Raw genomic sequence first — 19,703 nt, 5'->3', positions numbered from 1 at the left:
TGTAGTGAACCTGCTTTGGCAGGGGGATTGGACTTGATCTCTGGAGGTCCTTTCTAATCCCTATGATTCTGAGTTGTCTTTAAGCTCCCTTACAACTCAAGCCAGTCCATGATTCTATAATTTTTCCTTGAGTAGCAAACTTCACTGTGCATTTGCTTTTACATTTGCTACATAATACATTCACAGTTTCCTAATAAAGACATGTATATTTAGATTAAAAAAAAAAGACAAAAACAAAAAAGCCCCACACAAACTAATACACCACAGTCATTTTTATTGCATTATACAGACCAAAGTAATCATAAAAGATGAGTTAGGATATAATTCTGCAGTTCAGCATCTGTGCAGAAGCCTGCCCCATATGCTAGACATAAGTCCTGACTCATGCAGGTGTGACTGCAAGATGTGGGCCACTAAATGATGAAAACAGCTGAAAAACTTTGGTTAAGGTTGTTTGGCTGAGACACCGTAGCTTAAGCAGGTCAGTATGAAAAGTCATTCAGCTCTCCTTTGGACTTCTTACCCTAGAAAGAGAGAACAGTAATAAAATCAGGCAGCAATAAATTTAGAGCAAATTATATTAAAAAAACACTTGTATATAGCACATGTCCTGACTATGAAATAGTAATAGGTCATCAAATTAAATACATTGACTGGATTTTATCATCACTCATACTGAGCCAAATCTTCCTTTCCATGGTTAAGCCAACCAAAGCAAGAATATTTGCCCAAGTAAAAGCAGGATATACCCCAGTAGTTATGAGATTGCTATGCTCAATGAGAAAAACAAAAATGTAGCTAGAGCTCAGGGTCAGTGTACCTTCTATTTATTGTAGTGGGAGAGTAAACTCCCTTTTATAGATCCATAGTTTGCTAGAACCACTGCAAAGGGGCTTTAAAGTGATAAGTACTGTTCACTGGTACAGCACTGGGTCACAGATGCTATACTGAGAACCTGACTCTAGCTCTAGATTAGTCTAGCAAGCTATTAGGGATCATAGTGCATTCTGTAATGACGAACTACAGGGCTTGGTACATATGTTCTGAGAACTTATTTCCCCTCTCCTCAGCCATAAATAACTTCTCAACACAATGAGAATCACACAATGATGTTATGATTTATATGCCATGTTTCAATCTGATCTCGGGTATTCACTTCCAACCCTTTCAAAATACCAGTTTCTAATTAAAATTATGACACGTTCTTTCAACAACAATAACCCAGTATGCAAGGACCTGCATACCTTTCAAATCTTTCATAAGGCAAAGAGTCAGCCTTAATTTGCAAGTAAAGGTTATTGTTCCGGTGGCTTTAGGTAATGAAAACTCCTTAGAAACAGACTGCCATGTCAGGAATGTGGCACAATATGCATGGCTAGAGCCAAAGTTGAAGGAAGTTACAGTGTCAAATCCCCCCCTTTTCAGCAGAAAAAACTTCACTCTCAACTATAAATGCAATTCCAGCCTGACCTTGAGTGTCTCCAAGAATGGGGCATCCATCACCTCTCTGGGCAACCTGGGTCTCCAGAGAGAGGTTATGGATCCTTTGAGTGCCTTCCTGGCACTCATTGCCAGGATTTCAGTCCCACATAACGAAACATGAGAGCTTGTGTCACTGCCCATGCTATGCAAAGGGATGCCTTTATCATTGCTGCTTTGGGGCTGAGGGAATCCTCTTTTTTTCTCATGTACAGATATTAAATGTCAGAGTCAGCAGCTGGCATTCTGCAGCCGTCAGAGGGAACATCTTGATGGCCGTTGCCTCAGCCTTGGCAGGAGGAGCAGGGGGGATGTAAATGTAGACAAAAATCTGCACTAGCCAACTCAAAAGCGGGAAAACACCCTTCAGTGGTATTTATGCTTGGCCTGAAGCTCTAGGAGGACAGAGGCTACTAGAAAAGTTGATGGAGAAGCACTCATGGCCTTCCTAGGGGAATCCCTTTGTACTGCGAAGAATTCCTACAGCCAGAAGCTATATCACAAGGTCTGTGGGAATTGTTCGTTTGGGGGAGCACTGGCTGAGCCTTGCTTCTTCAGGATGAAGGCAGCCACCACACCTCAGTGGTGAAACTCGGTGGCCAGCATGGGTGCCCCATGGCTGAGATTGCCTGATTCCTACCCTGAGCCTGCCGTTGGTCCTCCAGCCGCTTTGCCCCATCACCTCTCTCTCCGGGCGAGGAGGTGAAGTAACGCCCTCTCCCTTCCCTCCTCTCGGGGCTCTTTGGAAGCGTTGGGTAAAAACCGCCATCTATCACCGGCATTTAACAGCCTGGCTTTCCTCAGAGGGGAAAAAAAAAAGAAAAAAAAAAAAAAAAAAGAGGAAGGAAGGAAAAAACCAACCTTTACCACCCACGCAGAGATGCTTTTTTAAGGGAAGGGAAGAAAAAAAAAAAAAGCACAGAAAACTCAACCGATCAGGAGCGATCCCCTTGGCTGAGCTCCCCGTTCGCCCCCGGCGCGGTGCCCCCAGCTGGGCAGCAGCAGGTGCTCATCCCCCCGCACCTACCGGCTCATCCCAGCCTCCCCCCGCCCCGGGCGGCCTTCGGGTGCCGCTTCCCATCTCTCTGGGAGATATTTTCGGGTGACGGGAGCCACCTCGTCATTTCCGCCAGGAGAAAAAGACCCCGCGCACGGGAACCGCGGCCTCAGAGACCCGGCGGACGCAGCCTCAAGCCCGCCGCTCCCCGCTCCGCTGCCCCGCAGCAGAGCCCTCGCCGGGGCTGGGAGCCGCCCTCGGGGCCGCGGGGGCGGGAGGCGTCGGAGCGTGCCACCGCCTCCTCCCCCTCCTTTTTCCTCCTCCTCCTCCTCCCCCTGCCGCCGAGCCGGCAACATGAACTGAAATCCCTGGAGAGGAACAGAGGCGGCGAGCGAGCGGAGCGGAGCGGAGCGGAGGCAAGCGGGGCTTTAGCGGGGATTTTGCCTCCTTCGGGTAGAGGAACGGCCCCGGCTGAGGGCAGAACGCTCCCGAAGCTGCGCACAGCCTCGCCCCTCACTCGAAGAGCGGCGGCCGCCCGAGCCCCGCGCCGCCGAGCCCCCATGGCCCTCATTATGGAGCCCGTCAGTAAGTGGTCGCCGAGCCAGGTCGTCGACTGGATGAAAGGTGAGCGGCGCGCCCCGCGTCCTCCCAGTTCTCGTCTTCATCCCCGCAGGTGCTCCCAGCCGACTCCCCCCGTGGTTTTGGGCAGGGGCTGGGAAAGGAGGGGAGCGGCTGTCGAGTCTTCGCCGTCTGAGGGGACTCCGGGCAGCCTCGGGGCGTGGGGGTGGGAACGGCCGGCGACCCCCGACGGCCGCAGCTCCGGAGGAGCGAGAGGGGGCCGTGCCCGGGGGCTTCAGGCATGGGGCGCGGCAGGCTCTCGAAATAAAAGTTGGACCCGTGGGGAGGGCGCCCGGTGCCTGCCTGGCGGCAGCCAGCGATCTGCATTCGGGGAGCGGCCCCCGGCCCGAGCTTCGTGCCCGCAGTGCGCAGCCCCTGGAGTCGGCACGGAGGGACGCGCCGATGGCGTTAAGCCGGGTGAGATGTACGGCCATTTGTTGGGCTGCCATTTATTTGCACGGCACCTCTGCCTGCTCCCGCTCCCTCACCTGTCACCTTCTCTCTTCCTCACGTATAGTCTATTGAGAATAAAACTTGGACTTTCTGGAAAGGCTTCTCTCTTATTCTTCGTATACTGGCTTGGCTTTAAAACTCCGATTTAAAAAAAAAATATATATTTTTTTCCCTTTCCTTTTTACCTTTAACTTAGTCTGCAGCTGTGTTTTGAATAAATCACTCTCTGATATTATATATCTTTTAATAAAGATAGAATGACCAGATGGGTACAACTTTCGAACAACTGCTACATTGTGGGAGTTCCTTATAGCGTTCTGCATGCTACTAATGTGACAGTTCCATCATCCTTAAAATTTCAGGCATATAGCATATGTTCTCCATGCTGGCGTTTATAGCTGTCGAGTTATAATTGCGGTCAGTAATGTACATAGCTTTTTGCAATCCATAGAATTTTAGAAGCTCAATAACGTGATACTTCATATTCTAAGGAATTAGCAGACATAACTAGCAACTTGAAGGAGCTGCAGATGAGCAGCACTAAATGCAAGTCCATTTCAATTCCAAAATGTTTCATTGCAGTCATTTGGCTTGCGACGTTTTTTTACTTCTAAAAAAGCTCGTGTTGGGTTTTTTCAAAGCAATGGCTGAGATACCTTTCTAATGTGTTGAAAATGCAAACAAACAAACAAAGAAGCCCAAAGCCACTGATCAACTTCAGAGATCCTGTTTTTCAAACACTTCAAAACTGTAATACATCACATACTTCTTGTAAGTGACAGGTGAAGTGCATGCCATGTTATGTGTCTGTATTGCTTCAGTATAGAATTTAAAACCAACAGGCTGACTACGTGAAATCCAATATTGAAAATAGTGCAGCTGGAGGAGGGTTTGGAGTGAGAAGCCTGGAAGCGACTCATGGGGCTGTAGGTCTGCTTGGAAAAGAATTAGGTAGACTTTACAGGGAAGAAGTGGGGAAAAAAGTTACTGCAATCGCACCTACTGTTTAGATTATGGAGCTTGCCTTTAAATGTTCAAACTGTTTATTTTAGTGCAAATGCTCATTTGTTTTTTCTGAAATACTTCCATTTTTAGTGAGCAAACAAACCTTCATTGCTTCAAGCTTCCACTTCTTTGTTTTGTATTCTGCAGAGCCGATGACACTTCATCTAGAATGATGTGCACAGAGGTAACCTACCTGCCTCTGGCGAGAGCTGTGTGAGAGAATTCACCCACACACCTGAGGTAGTTTCAGACATAGAAACAAGTAGGACTGGCAGCTGTGTGCAGGTCACTCTGCCTGGCAAAGCTGGGGGAAGGACAGCAGTGGGGAAGGGCTGCAGCAACTTTGTTTTCCTGACTTACCGTTTGAACACGGCTGCTGGAATCCAGGTGAAAAGATGTTCTTCAACTGTGTTAAGTGCATAGTTTTTGAGAAACATAGTCCAGAATGTCTCAAAAATAGCTTGTGTTGGTTATTTGGAGAGGTACCTAAGGCAGGTATATGGCTAAAATGTGAAAGAACACATCTTTCTCAAGAGAACTTCGGGGTGAGTGCATTAGTGGTCTCTGCATTAATAGCACTTAATTCTGGTCTGCAGAAATTACCTTCAGCTTCATGACACGAGAATATTAGGCTGAGTTACTGGGGTTATTTTAATGAATTACAAATGCTGAACTTGGTTTTAACCTCTTTCTTTAAATAAGTGCCCCGTTATGTAATATGCCTGCTAAAAGCAGTTCTGTAAAGAGTGTTCTTCAAAACAGATTTCAATGTTCAAAGCACAATCTTTCCTGCAAAAGGAAAATCCTACTGTTTAACATTGTTTACAGTTATCTGAAAGCAAGGGGAAATGAAACACTTTGGATTTTATTGCTCTCAGTGTTTCTATGATGGTCTTGCTGGTGTGACCTGAACATTTGCAATAAATTCCCTGTCTGGAATTCTTTATTTAGGCAAAAGAGCCGTGACATCAGTAGCATTTTGTTCAGAGCAGTGATAAAGCATTGGGCCTAGCATTAAGGATGTGAAAAATGAAGACAAAGAAAGTATTCCAGCCCCGAAGCATTACATAAAAGTGCCGACTCTTTGCCAGATGGCTGCATGGGGACTGGGCTAAAGGCAGTGGGTGTTCACCAAATTAATGCAGCCTCCCCAGTGTGCTCTCAGTTTTTAATTTCTTAACATCCACAGTAGGTCTGGGAAGCCCTTAGTGCTCCTTGGGCACTAGCACTGCTCATAGGTGGAGTTGGGCATGGAACTGGTTATGCATGTGAGTAAACCACTGTCTAAATTTTGCCTTATGAAAATGCGTACAGTAAGACGTCGTGGATCCAAGTGTGTGAACCAGGTGATGTTAACCAATTAAAGCTTTGCAATTGAAAACGGGAAAACAAAGGGAGCCTGTGTCAGCAGATGAGTTCTTGTCTGTTTTGAAGTGAACTCACCGACACTGAATTGACTGTCACGGAGCTGGAAAAAGAGCAGATGGATTAGCTCATCTCTCCCACAGGATGGCATATTGGATGTGCAGGATAAGATGAATATTTAAATTGATTCAAACTGTGCGTTATTTCACTTTTCATATATTTAGTACTAATTTTAAAGGCCCTGCATGGATCAGTGAGCTGAAACTGTGTCAATCAACTCCTCTGCCTCTCCTTTTGAGGACATATGTGGATTCCACTCCAGCGTTGCAAGATGTTGGCATGTTGTATGGGCGGGCGCCATCGAACATCATGGCTTTCACTGAGTTGTGAAGGGAGCTTGTCAGATGTGCTTTAGATTGCTAGGGCTCTGAGCAAACTCAAAGACAAGGCACTCAATTACCTTCCAGCCACCAGGAGATTTTTAACTGGGTCTAGTAATTTTCCTTCTTTTGTTCCAGGTTATTTCTAATAGCAGTAGTTTGAAAAGGGCTTGCTGCTTTTAACAGTATTCTAGTTTTAATTCAGCACCATTTTTGCAGTGGCAAGTGTGTTCAAAAAGGCAGTCCATCTGGAAAAATTGAAATTACCTTATGCAAAAAAGATTAAATATATACTTTTTTTTTTTTTTTTTTTTGGTAAAATGACAGCTTATTGAGCTTGTGCTAAGCTCATACAGCTTAAATTGTTGTAATGGTAGTAATACTAAACAAGCTGAATTTTGAGACATGGAGATGCTTTAAAAGCTTTTAAAACTAAAGAATGTGGTCTTTTTACCTACATAAAATGTACTGTACCAGCATTTAGAAGGATGTAAATATTTAGAAAAACTAGCAGGAGAGGCTGATGTGAATGTGCTAGCAAAGAGAAAGCAGAGTGTGAAAGTTCCTCCTTTGGGTAAGTTAATGTTACATGGATTTAAGAACAGAGTTTCTCTTTGCTCTTCATGTACAGAGATTGCCATTTTCAGCAGTGCATTTGCACAAAGTCATCAGGGGCTGCTGACAGCTGTGCGCCAGTAGGTGTAACGGGAACTGTGCTTCAAGAAAATGCAAGGGTTTGTGGAAATGCTCTGAAACCAAGACTGTAATACTTAATAATAATTAAAATCTTGCTCTGGGGACCCTTTTACTCCTGTTCCTGCATGTGCATAGCCCTAGGATTTCTGTGGCAATATCCAGGTTGTGCTGTAGTCTCTAAACTATTAGCCTGCTCATCAGTGAAGGCATCTTACCTTTCTCAGCACTGGGATTTAGACTTCATAAACAATAACAATGACCATTATGTCCAGAGTTACTGTCAGACCTACTTGAGAAGTTCATTTTTTGCCTTGGTTTTTGCTAAAGAAGATTATTATGGACAGAGTTCAGGGGAAAGCTTTTTCTGAAGTGTAGGATTGACTGTGGCACTGCAAAGGTCTATGAGCATCTGCCTCATGGTAAAGAGGAGGTGTGCTTGCATGTATGTTATGTGCCCTCATTTTGAGCCTTCAATTTTATCCTCTTCAGTTTTCTTTGCTGTGTTGAGTTAAAGGTACTTTTTTATACTAGTTGCTTGTTGTTGTTTTTGAGGGCACCCTTAACAAATGTATTAGAAATAATATGTGTATTGCTAAATGTTCTCAGAGGAAACAAAAGATGGAAATCTGAGAGTATGAAAAATACATACTTTCTAAAACTTTAATTCATTGTGAGGATTGTGTTAGATGACTGACGAGCTGCAGAAGAGTCATCAACTTGAAGAGTCACTGTGTATCACCATATGTAAAATAGATCAGGTGTTTAACATTTTGTCAGCATTAACAGCATGTTTTTTTTTTTCCTCCCAAGAAAAGCCAAAATTCTACAGTATCAGAGGATACTTACAGTTCTCCATCAGCTCTGAAGCAATGCTATTAAATGTAGCTATGAGTTTTACTGTAATGCCTAGCAAGAAAACCTGTGGAAAAGCTATAGAAAAAGACAAAGTGGTACCACAGTTGGAGCTTAATTATGATGAAACCCTGAACTTGCTAACTTAAGGGTAGTTACTCCATTCATAAAAATAATAATTTCACTAAGAGGATTTTGGATCCTTGCTGAAAGGAGGAGAGGGGAGTTTGTGTGAAGACAGGTTGTCCCCATCATGAGTTGAGCTGTACTATTCCAAACTTCAGTTTTAAGGACTCTTGTTTTAAAAGTGCAGTGAAAGCACCACTGAAAGATGTCTCTCTTTCACTTGTTTATTTTTCTCTGTGAATTTCTTTTCTCTTATCCTTATGACATTAGGAATTTTAATAGCATCAGTGGCCACCACATCTGTCATGGTGATATGTTTTAGAGCGTATTCATGATTAGAAAACCTCTCCTGCCATCATTTATCACCAGAAAATAAAACTGAAACTTCTTGTAACAATGCCTGACAGCCCTGGTGTTGCCATAGCAAAGGCAATGTTACATAAGCAGCCACTCTGCAAATAATTCACACAGTCAAATTTTAAGCATAAAATGAACATTCATTTCTAAATTAATGATCTTTTTGGGATTAAGCTTTCCTAAATGAGGAGGTTTCACTCATTGACAAAATTAATGTGCAAGCTGGGAAGTTCTTTCAACACTGCCCCTTTACACCTTTATTTTGTTTGAACATATTGTTCTGTTTCTGAAACATCTGTTAGTTTAAATATGGCCTCACAATATGTTTTCTCAAGTGTTTTTTTTTTTTTTTTTTTTTTTGCAAAAGTTCACTGAAGTTCTATATTCTGATCTTACTCAGGTTCATTTGCACACTGTTGTATTAAACCAAACAATTTGTTAATGATTGTCAAGAATTTTGCAAGGCAGTGATATAAATTAGATCATTTGTCAGATGAGAGTTTTGAAATATGTATACATTTGTATTTTTAGAATCACTGCAAGTAGTTGTCTTCTCCAATAATTATAAAAGAGGCAGTTTTATTTTCTAAAACTCAATTGGCAAATGGTCTAGCCTTCATGACTGATCCTCAGAAGGGCAGCTAACGTTTAATCTCAGTAAGTTACTGCAACATTTGATGGTTTCTGCATTTCTTCAGGGCTAAATAGTAGTATTTGTTACTGATTTCCAAAGAAATAGCACAAGGCTGTTTTCTTTGTGGGTGGGCTAGTGTTCAGAGGTATGCAACTAGTAGAAAGAGGAATGTAGTTCCTTGGGCTCCTATTTTATGTGGCTGTTGTTTCTTTTCCAAGAGGTCAGTATTTCCTAATTAAATTATAGGATAACCATACTAGTGATCTGCTGTAGCAAACAACCATTGCAAGATAACTTTAGATTTCTAGATCAAAAAAAAAAGTAAAATTGTACTACCCTTGCAGTATTACTTAAATAATTTGTTTAATGAAACCTTTAAACTTTCAGCTTAGAAGCTGAACAGTTATCAAGGCAAATGCTATTGAATAAGGATTTCCAGATATTTTACTGAAAAATTGCAGTTCTCGAAGGCCTCTGTCACAGAATGGTGAAAAATACATTTTCTTCATTCTTGTCCTTCAGTTTTTCTTTTTTCTTTTTTCTTTTCTTTTTTCTTTTTTCTTTTTTCTTTTTCTTTTTTTTTTTTTCTTTTTTCTTTTTTTTTTTTTCTTTTTTCTTTTTTCTTTTTTCTTTTTTCTTTTTTCTTTTTCTTTTTTCTTTTTTCTTTTTTTTTCTTTTTTCTTTTTTTTTTTTTTCTTTTTTCTTTTTTCTTTTTTCTTTTTTCTTTTTTCTTTTTTCTTTTTTCTTTTTTCTTTTTTCTTTTTCTTTTTCTTTTCTTTTTTTCTTTTTTCTTTTTTTTTTTTTTTCCTTGTACGGAGAGAGATCAGTTGTATTTTTTGAAGAAGAAAAAATTTAGAGGACTAATATAAGGCCCATGTTATAGTCAAAATACAGAGGAAAGTAACTACCACGTGTGCAAGGTATTCAATTTCATCTTGTGGAAGAGTTGGATCTAACAAGACATTTGTTCTTAAATTTAAAATAGTTGACTGTCCTGGACCAAACATCTGCTGTTTTCAACAATGTTCCTTCAAGTGAGGGATGAAGTGTTGGAAGACACAGATCCATCAATCTGTGGTGCCCAAGATGAGCATAGTTCTTCATTCCTTCCTCACCTTATATGGGAATTAGGAATGTCTGTTGAATGAAGGTATTTTTTTCCTTAAGGTTTCCAGTGCAAGGAATCTCTCTGAATGTAGAAGGAATTCAGCAATGTCTTCATCAAGTCATTTAAAAACACTGGAATCTTGAATACCTAGCCTTTTTTGTTCTACTTATCTGCCAAATTATGTCATCTTTGAGGAAACAGCAATGGGCATAAGCATGTAAGGTATCTGGCATTTCCTGTTTATCGGCTTTTTTTTTTTTTTTTAGGTAGAAATTTAGAGCACTTGGTACCTCAGATGAAGTATCTAGAACAGTAATTTCAAAGTGTTTGGCCTTACATGATGAACATCTGCTACAGTGCCATATGGTAGGAATTTCCAAGTAAACTGTTAATTAATATATGAGTGTACTAGAGTTAAGCCATAATTAAGCTATATTCAACTGAAGTGTATTATTTTAATACAGTAGGATACAAAGTGCTGCGTTTTTGTATTATACCTCTTATATTGAAGAGGAGAGAGAAAAAAAAAAAACTTGATGAGAGTTAATGTGAGTCTTTAAATTGAAGGTTCAAGTATCCTTTTTAAAATAAATAGTTTAAGTCTCTCATCAGCTTCAAACATCCATTGTTTTGAGTGGAACAAAGTCTTTCTCTTGCTAATGCTGAATTTTAGATTGCTAGCGCTGTGGAGATTTCACTACTAGGGCTTTACTGCTATCTGGACTCTAATACATGGGACCCTGTATTTTCATGTTGTAAAGCCAGGATGGAAAATATTGGAATATGTGCTGTCTGGGTCATTAGTGGAGATCTGGCTGAACTGTGCAAGCATGTGAGTCATTTTCAGATAACATGAAATATCAAGCTGACAGGTTCTAATGAATTTTAGAGTACATCTGGAGGAAAAAAAAAAAACCTACAAAAAAGATGCAGGTCTGTCTGCTGGGTAGTGCTGACTGGTTCATACCTATTACCTTGGACTAGTACCTCTGGTGAGACAAAATCATGCTGTGTGCACTGGTGAAAATGATCTGTAGGAGTGTTGGTGTGGGAACTAAGGGTATGTATGAGCAAGGATGCTAAGGATGCTACTGGGACCTCTTCCTTGGCTCTCCTCTATGGAGCAGGATGGGCATAGCCAGGGATGTCCAGCTGTAGAGGCTAAGTCACCTCTAAAAGGTTCTTAACTCTCCCAGAGGATGATTGTTGGCCTTACAGAAGTTTACAGTTTAACAAAAACATATATATTATAGAATTTATTTTTAGTTTGGCCAGTTCCACCAGTTGCCAATAGCTACAACTATAAATGACCCATTCTAAATATACAGTTCTTCCCTGGTCTCTCTTCTTTTTCCCTTCTCTCCTTATAATCTTCATGTCAGTAGAAAGGTGAAGAAAATCTTCCTCTGCACAATGAGGCCAGGTAAATATAGGTGCTGACTAATTCACTCTGTGGCATTTTTTCCTCTGAGTCAACGCTGAAACCATTCCTTGGGATGCCAAGGATGGTTAGTCTTTTTAGTGAGATCTGAACCTGAAGTTTTGACCAGGTGTGGTTGCTGAAGGCCCGCTGGCATTATTCATTATGGTGGGGAAGTTAAACCTAGTGCCCTAATAACATTTCATTTTAATAATTAAAATCTTTGTAACTGAATTCCTCTCATTAATATTCATGGCTGATGTGTGCCTTCTTTACTTCGTTAATTGCATTGTAGTTTTGCTGGGTGCTTTTGCATAGTTTGGAACCCGTCCACAAATCCTATAGCATATGGAGGACATCCTCCTTGGCACATACGGTAAGTTTTAACTGCCTGGGAGACTACGTGTTACTGCCATTATCAGTCACAGAGTTAGATTTGCTCTGTCTGTCCTCCAGGGCTGCCCCCACTTAAACGTTCCTGTGTCGCTACTGCAGGAGTGCATCCTGTGCACTGTCCTTCACTCTAAGTTGCAATGAACTACTCAATTATGAACTGGAGGCAGCGATATTTTGATATTTTGACTGGGTTTTGTAAGATTTGCAAGGCTCTGTGCCATTCTTGTCCTTGTTTTCTTTTAACTTATTAAGAAATTGTGGGGGAGGGTTCTATTGAAAGTAATGTGGAAGTTTTTCTCAGAAAAACCGACTTATATTGAATACAGTCGACTACTGTGAATATACGCTTGTTCTGCTTGTGTAAGCCTTTTAAAAGCAATCAAACAAAATTTTATTCTTGTCTTTGCCTAATTTAAGTGTGAGTGAATTGTAGAATGAAATATTATGGGGAAAAACAAAAACAAAAACAACAAAAAAAAACCCCACTTATTGAACATACAGCACTTCTAGCTGACTTGTTTACTGTTCCTTTATAGTCACAGACAGAACCATGATCTCTTTGTCTCCATTTCTCCAGGCATGGCTCTTTTTGGTAGGCCTTGTTTTACTAGAGCCAACCTAATCTTAAGCAAACCTGTTAGGGTGTTTTTTTTTATTTTGTAGTCTGCTTGTACTTGTTTCTAAAGCCTTCTGTAATTCCACTGCGATGAAGTGGTCATTACTGCTTTTCAGAAAGGTGTTTATTGCTGTTTTTCAAGTATTGTGGCCTTACTGTTAGTTTAACCTTGAACGTGGAGGCTTACTGTTTCTTAAATTTCTCTTCTTTTAGTACAGTGTTGAGTGTTGTGTCCCCTAAGTCCTCTTGAAAATATCTGTGGTCAGTTACTCCGTTTCTGGGTATTGGGATTTTAAATCAAATATAATTTTCATTACTTTAGCCTTTATTTCATTGTATGCTTTAAACCTTATGAATCTTAGCTGTTTAATGCAGTCTGTGGTCAAAAGCCTGTTTCTGGAGCTCTGATAATTGAGTCTAAGAGCACAGTGTAGTGTTAATTTGTCATGCTCTGTGTGTGGATTTGAGAGGGGTTCGGCCTGGAATCACAATCACTGCACGTAAGAAATTTCCATAGAAGTGTCATTCTGAACCTTTGAACGAAGGAGTGCTGTTTATTATCAGAAAAATAAAGAGAGTTAGCTGTAAGGCAGCATTCTGTATGAACAGCAACAAAAAGCAACAAAAAAACCCCACTTTTTTTTAAATGACTATTTATTTTACAGCCTTTAAAACATTATTTTAAATGTTGCTTTAGTAAATTATATTACTAGCATAGCGCATTTGAATGCCTGTGTGAGTTACGAAGCTGTCCTTGGCAGCTAAAGGAAATACAACGTTGCATATGCAATCATGAGACTTTTGTGTTCTCAATTAGCATGTTTCCTTAGTGTTTCTTTATTTATTATTATTTTTTTCCTTTAATATATTTGCTGTCCTGGTAACTATGTTGAAGAAGACAACTCGAGATTCATGGCAAAGCTAATGAAGTATTACTTGTTATCTGTATCTCTACCAGAAACATCAGTTGTTTAAAATGGGCTTTCAAGCTCAGCCACTCGAGGTATGGTGAAAAACAGTACACTTGATGCAAGGCAGAAAAATCACTTCCTTGCAAAAATATACTGTGTGCCATACAATATTGAGTAGATGAAAAGAAGATGAAATTTGTTGTGGAGGGTTAAGGATAATTTCAGTTCCTGGAAGTTTTCAAAGGTAGTTTAAATAAAACTCACTGATTTTTTTTTTTTAATTTTTTTCTCTTTTGATCGATAAAACCCTTTTCAGTCACTTACTTCAACATCATTTACTTTATCTCCTTCATCCTGTGCACTGTCCTTCACTCCTTCTAAGTTGCAATGAACTACTCAATTATGAACTGGAGGCAGCGAGTGCTAATGAGATATGAATGAGTAAACCTGAACAGACTGGACAATTAGTTACTGGCTCTGGTACTGTTATCAAATCATGGGATTTTATGCGTGTTCCTGAGATGCTGCTTTCTGAATCAAGGTGTAATGTTGCACTCTAGGTGGCAAGGAGTTGTAGAACAAGTTTGCAAGATATTGAGTCCTGAATGATTTTTGTATATACAGCTCAAGCTTCTGTTTGGAGATGTGAGTTCAGTTTATAACAGATTAACTGAAAATGTAACTACGGAGTTACTTCAAAAAACAAACAAGCAAAACATGAAAAAGTGAACATTTTTCTTCCAACTGAAAATAAGGTAAATCAGAATACAAAAGTGGCTGCCCAGATACTCACAGGGTGAGGGGGAAAATGAAAAATAAATAAGCAAACAAACCTTACCTTTGAAAATGCTTGTTTTTCAGTTGATAAGTTTTCAAGCTGTGGTGAGCGTGGGAGCACTGTGAATCCAAAGGAAAAATGGGCATGCGCATAGCTCTTCAATTGCATGTATGTGAAATTAGTTCATTTAACAGGTAGAATTAAATAGCAGTTAGGAATTGTCTTGTTGTTTCATTAGCTTTCTTCACTATGTGTATGTTCAGTAATGCGGTCTACCTTTTAAAGGTTAGTGACTTAGAAACAGCTCTATTTATCCTACAGATCAAAACTGCAACTGCTAAGTCTTTACCCTCTTTTTCCTTGTTCTAAAATACTTGAAGCTTTTTCTTGCAGATTCCTGTTTTGATAAAACTCTCAAATTCAAAATTGATCTCAAGAAAAATTGAAAAACTTGAAATGAGATCGCGATCTCTGAAGGGAAATGTTAATGTGTTGGAAATGTTAAAAATGATGAAAAAAAATTGCTTCCAAAATTACAAATATATATACATATATATAAAATAGAATCTTTGAAATTATTAAGGCAGTTCATAATTTGTAGCTCAAGGTTTTGGGGTTCAAAGCATCTCAGTAACATAAAATGACATAGACTGTATTTTCTAGAAAGAAAATGGTTTCCCAGTTATGGTAATTATAAAAATGAGTAAATAGATATAAAAGAGCCTTTTAGTGTCATGATTAGATATTTCAGTTTCAAGAGATCATTTAATTTTGAGCTCACAATTTTTTGGATTTTTGTGTTCTTGTGGAACATCACAAACCCATTACACATCAGCTCTCATTGCTGAGGGAAATAAATTCATGTGGATCCCCTACTTGAATACAGTCTTCTTTTGTGTAAATAAACACCATCAGAACAATTGACTTGAATGAACTTCTGATGAGTTCTTAAACGGTCCCTGTAAAGTTATCATCATGTGGCAGATGGGAAGTAAATGAGCTAGGAGTTCAGAAAGGTCAGATAAGGCCAGCTATAAAGGCTGTACTTTTTTTTTTTTACCATTTTTTTTTCCCATCTCTTAATGTCTTTTTTGCTGTGACATACGTGACTTTGTTTAAGTTTGCTCTGTGCCCTCTAATCCAATTGCTTTGTTTAGTCAAATGAATGTTTTTTTTCTTTTGCTTTGAATTTTGGCTTTTGTTTTTAGTATTAAATATGCATATGTAATTAGGATATGTTATTAAAGATTAGATTCTCACAATGGGATGTGTGCCAGCTCTTGAAATGAAGTCATGCTTGTCAGGAGATAGTAAATAATAAGCTTAGTAAGGTTTAAAAGATGTGTCTTGCAAAATATTAGACCTTGTAATGAGCACAAAGTGACAACAGCACATAAATACCAATTGTTCTCCTCCAATGGATCTGTTTCAATATGAGTTTCCTTAATTTGAATTACATTTTCTTTTGCCAGTTTAATGAAACAAGCAAAAAGGGATATTTGTCTTTGGAGAAACCACAATTTCCCATCCCACAACAATGACTTGTTTTGAACTAAGGGGTAACAATCCGACATTCATACAGTATCTTGTAATCTTAGTTCCCAAAAGCACATTAAAAAAAGAAACTACAGTCCAGCGAGTCCCTGTTCAGCTGCAAGTGGGGAAATTGGGTTCCCAGCTTCACTTTTGGGACTCTATATTTTGTTTTTCATAATATGCAGAATCGTTTACTACTTTTGGGAACAAGAGCATGGAGCATATGTTTCCCTGTGCTCTTAAATATTTTGAGTACTATGGCATGTGAGCATCTTGGCTGTTGTGTGTGTGTGTGCATGGGATGGTGTGCCCAGGCTACCATCAAGGGTGACATTAGCAGAAACTGGACCTGGAGCCAGGGATGGGTCTGTCTTCTTGCTAATTTAATCTGCCAAAACTCTGTGTAATCACACCCTGAAAGATAAAGAAATTTTTTTTTAATGATGGCAGTCTTCAATTTAGGCATCTAATTTCTGTCTTTCAAGTGCACAAGTCTTTCCGTGGGTCAAGACAGAGTAACCTCTGCTAATGATCTGAACAGGGGGTTGTCCTTCAGTGTTTCTGATGTATCCTCTGCTGCCTCTGGGAGCAGGAAAGCTTTTTGTGGATGCATCTCTAGCCCAAGCAAGGTAGAAAGGGGTAATGGTACATCAGAGTATGTATGTATGATGGGGGAAGTGGGATAATTTAAGTGGAGAGGATAAAAACGGGGTACTGTGCACACACATTCTCAATAGTTTTTTGCTTTATGTTAATTTTTAAATCATTTTGTAAGTTACATTCATAAACTTTTTTTGAAAATTGCATGTATAAACTCTTTGATTTGGGAGATGGAGTATGAAATGTTACCCTGAGAAATTGCCTTCTCTGATAACCAAATATTTCACTTAGATTAGACTAGATTTACAAAAGAAAAAACAAAAAGTAATGAGGAAAATGTTTATTTAGTAGTTTGGGGATGCTTATAGAGCAACCAAAACCTCTACCACCTGGTGCTGAAATTAAGTAGCATTATACTAAGTAGCAGCATACTGCTATGGGTATCCTGGTATTAGGTGCTTCATTTTTGGCTAACACCCGGAACTTACGTATTTGTTACTGGAAGGCCTTAAAAATTCTTTTATAAGAAGCTGTTATCTTGCTTGTCTCAACAAAACCACAGAAAATGTTTAATTATACTGCCAAGTCTTTTCCCGTGTGCTGCTGTACCCTCTGTGTTGTTTGGATTACCTTGGCTTCAGCAGTGTTTCAGCAGCAGGTAAAGAGGCTGCTTACCACCCGCTGTACTGCAGGTCCTCTGGGTCCCCCTCATTACAGAGGGAAGAGGAGGTTAAATGCATTCTGTGATCTTCTACTTTAAGTAGAAGCACTGCTAAGTGACTGGCTGATTTTTTTTTATTTTTTTTTAATGAAAGAAATTTGTCTTGGAACAGCTTTATATTCCCAACTAATTAAAATCACTGCATTATATTGTTCTTTGTATATCTTGTTTGGTAGGCAGAAAATGTTTGCTCTTTGACAGATTAATTTCTTCTTGATGCTGGTCCTGGACTTGTGCAACTTAGAAAACAAGGCAGTAAAGCATTTTATGTATTTGGAAATGCAAAGATTTGTTAATCATTAATACACAAAACATGTTCGATCTTGCTTAGCATCACAATATACAATTTGTTATTCATGTTTAAGTGCCTTAGCATTATGGCAAGACTAAGTTGAAGGGCATTTAGTTTGATGTATTAAGCTTGGGAGTGTGTTTTAAATTAAAAAATCATTACAAAACATGGTATGCCTTTCATAGCAATCTCTTTAAAAGCTGCCAAGCAGGAAAAAATATCTTTTTCAGTGAAGAGGTGGAATTGTCTATGCTTTGTTAGGCACTTAGTGTTTTTTGATGCCTTTCAAATTATGTGAAGCCTTGTATGTTTTTCCAGTGGTCTGCTTGTTGCAGTGCTTTCATGTCCTCTGTGCAGATTGGAGTGTGCACAGGTGGGACTTGAAGACTGCCATGCTGCCTGTCATTCCTGTTCTGAGATCTGGTGGTTTGAAGAACTTCACCCAGCTGGAAATTAGGATTGATTGTGGAGATGGAGCAACCTCCTAAACCAATCAAGTGTAGCTTGCTGTTCCTCCTATCTTTTTCTTGTGTCAAAAGCTGTGGCATGAGTTGAGGATTAACAACCCCATTACTATTTGTCCCAACTGTCAAGCAGTCCCTTGACAAATTCTTTGGTAGTCATATTGATGTAGATTCCATAGTGTGCTGAAAAGGAGGAGCAAAGGCATTTTTACTGGCTTAAAATCTCACAAATTAGGTTTCTATTTAATTTATTGCAGTTGAGCAATAAATTTGGGTTCTTTTTATGAATGTAGTACTTCTAAAAATGAAAACCAACTACCCAATCTGATATCCCCTGCCTAGCCAAAAGGAGGGGCTGGAGAAGACCTTGAGTTGACACCTTCACCCCAAAATAGAGAGTCCCCTTGAGTCCAGGACACCATGGCTTAGTGGCATGACAGGCAAGGTGAAGTTAATAAGAGCCCAAGTTTACGTTAGATATCAGGAGGAAGTTTTTCACTCAGAGGGTGGTGACGCACTGGAACGGGTTGCCCAAGGAGGTTGCAGATGCCCCATTCCTGGAGGCATTCAAGGCCAGGCTGGATGTGGCTCTGGGCAGCCTGGTCTGGTGGTTGGCAACACTACACATAGCAGGGGGGTTGAAACGAGATGATCATTGTGGTCCTTTTCAATCCAGGCCATTCCATGGTTCTGTGATTCCATGATTCTTTGATTTGGAGAGAGGGATCTGGTAGCAAAATGAAAATTGTGCAAGCTTTTGGCCAAGTGATTGAAGCCATCACAGTTTGCCATCTACTTCACTGTTATTCTTCTGACCAAATGTAGAATGGGAGAGCATTTCTAATTCATGATATTATGTTTTGGGAGAGGCTTGATGAAGGAAACAAGCTGGATGGGGCCTGTTGTCTTGGGCTCTGCAAAATATACACTCCTGTACTCTAGCATGTCATACATGGAAAGAAAGAGAAAATGCTTGAGAAAGAAAAAGAAGAGTACTGCAAGCTTTTATTTTAAAAAGATTATTTGATTAAATGGTTTTGAGCGATAGGAAACCCTTTGGTGTAAAACTCCTGTCTCCTCTAAACCATAGGCCTGCATTGATTTGGCACAGTGCTTACCATTGTTACAGTGATAAGCAAGACACTACAAAACAAATTTATGCTGAAGAGAAATAAACAAATGCATCCTCAAAATCCGTTTCAGAAGCTCCCTGAATCTGTATGAGGAAAATCAGCATTTTGACAGAAATGCTGATATATTCTGCTACTGTGGATTGGAGCTGGGTTTGCTTTCTGTTTATTATGAGGTCAGATGAGGCTTCAATGCATGCTGCTCAGTAAGTTACAAATTACAAGTCAGATAAGGCTAATAGATCATTTGGTGAATCTGTGCTAAAATGAATTCGAAAGGGGTCTTGATGAATACTAATTTCTAATAGAGGCATAGTAAATATTGAAATTCTTGTAAGTTCTATGTATATATATTTTCATTTGTGTGGCTTTTAAAGTATTGCTTTCAGGGATATTTAATGACATTCTCAAGGAAAATTTGAAATACCATCCTCATACAGTTTGAGACTAGGTCTTTTTGGTTATGTTTACAAAAAAAAGAAGATACTGGAATGTCAAGACTGGTAGCGAAAGAAGTCAATCCAGTCTAACACAGAAAAGGATAAGTAATGTAATGTATTGAATACGCTGTGCAGCATTTCCCTTTCTTTGTTTTGTGACAGTAACATATTATGAAAAATGCTTCTGGCATTTGCCATGCTTTTGCTAGAAGCTCTTTCCTGGCTCTCTTTGTGGGCCATGGCAGTGTTGTTGTGCATTTCCATGTGTGGGCAGTTAGCAGATGTGCAGCAGGTTAATTCTGGCTCTGTGGGCCGAGGCATCGCTTACA

At 39.7% G+C, this 19,703-nt stretch overlaps 1 protein-coding gene and 1 long non-coding RNA gene across 9 annotated transcripts in view; one reads left to right on the top strand and one right to left on the bottom strand.

The window, feature by feature from the left end:
• Positions 1–254: 254 nt before the first annotated feature.
• Positions 255–2,775, bottom strand: LOC146545587 (uncharacterized). 2 transcript variants are annotated; one of them, XR_014880016.1, is made up of 3 exons: positions 2,596–2,775; positions 2,120–2,273; positions 255–524 (listed from the first exon to the last, which is right to left on the bottom strand). It is a non-coding gene; the product is annotated as an uncharacterized LOC146545587 (long non-coding RNA). The 2 variants fall into 2 exon arrangements; XR_014880015.1 differs by having other exon boundaries at positions 2,120–2,775.
• CNKSR2 (connector enhancer of kinase suppressor of Ras 2) overlaps positions 2,700–19,703 on the top strand; it is a 206,467-nt gene continuing 189,463 nt past the window's right edge. For all 7 annotated transcript variants that reach the window (XM_085210940.1, XM_085210931.1, XM_085210919.1 and 4 more), the window contains exon 1: positions 2,700–3,100. In XM_085210940.1, the coding sequence (XP_085067066.1) occupies positions 3,037–3,100 (64 nt within the window). In that variant the 5' untranslated portion in view covers positions 2,700–3,036. The remainder of the gene's footprint in view (positions 3,101–19,703) is intronic.

The sequence above is a fragment of the Meleagris gallopavo genome, chromosome 1 (genome assembly GCF_905368555.1).
Source record: "Meleagris gallopavo chromosome 1, MGAL_WU_HG_1.1, whole genome shotgun sequence".
In the NCBI taxonomy this organism is placed as follows: domain Eukaryota; kingdom Metazoa; phylum Chordata; class Aves; order Galliformes; family Phasianidae; genus Meleagris; species Meleagris gallopavo.
This window is presented reverse-complemented; position numbering and strand designations above follow the sequence as displayed.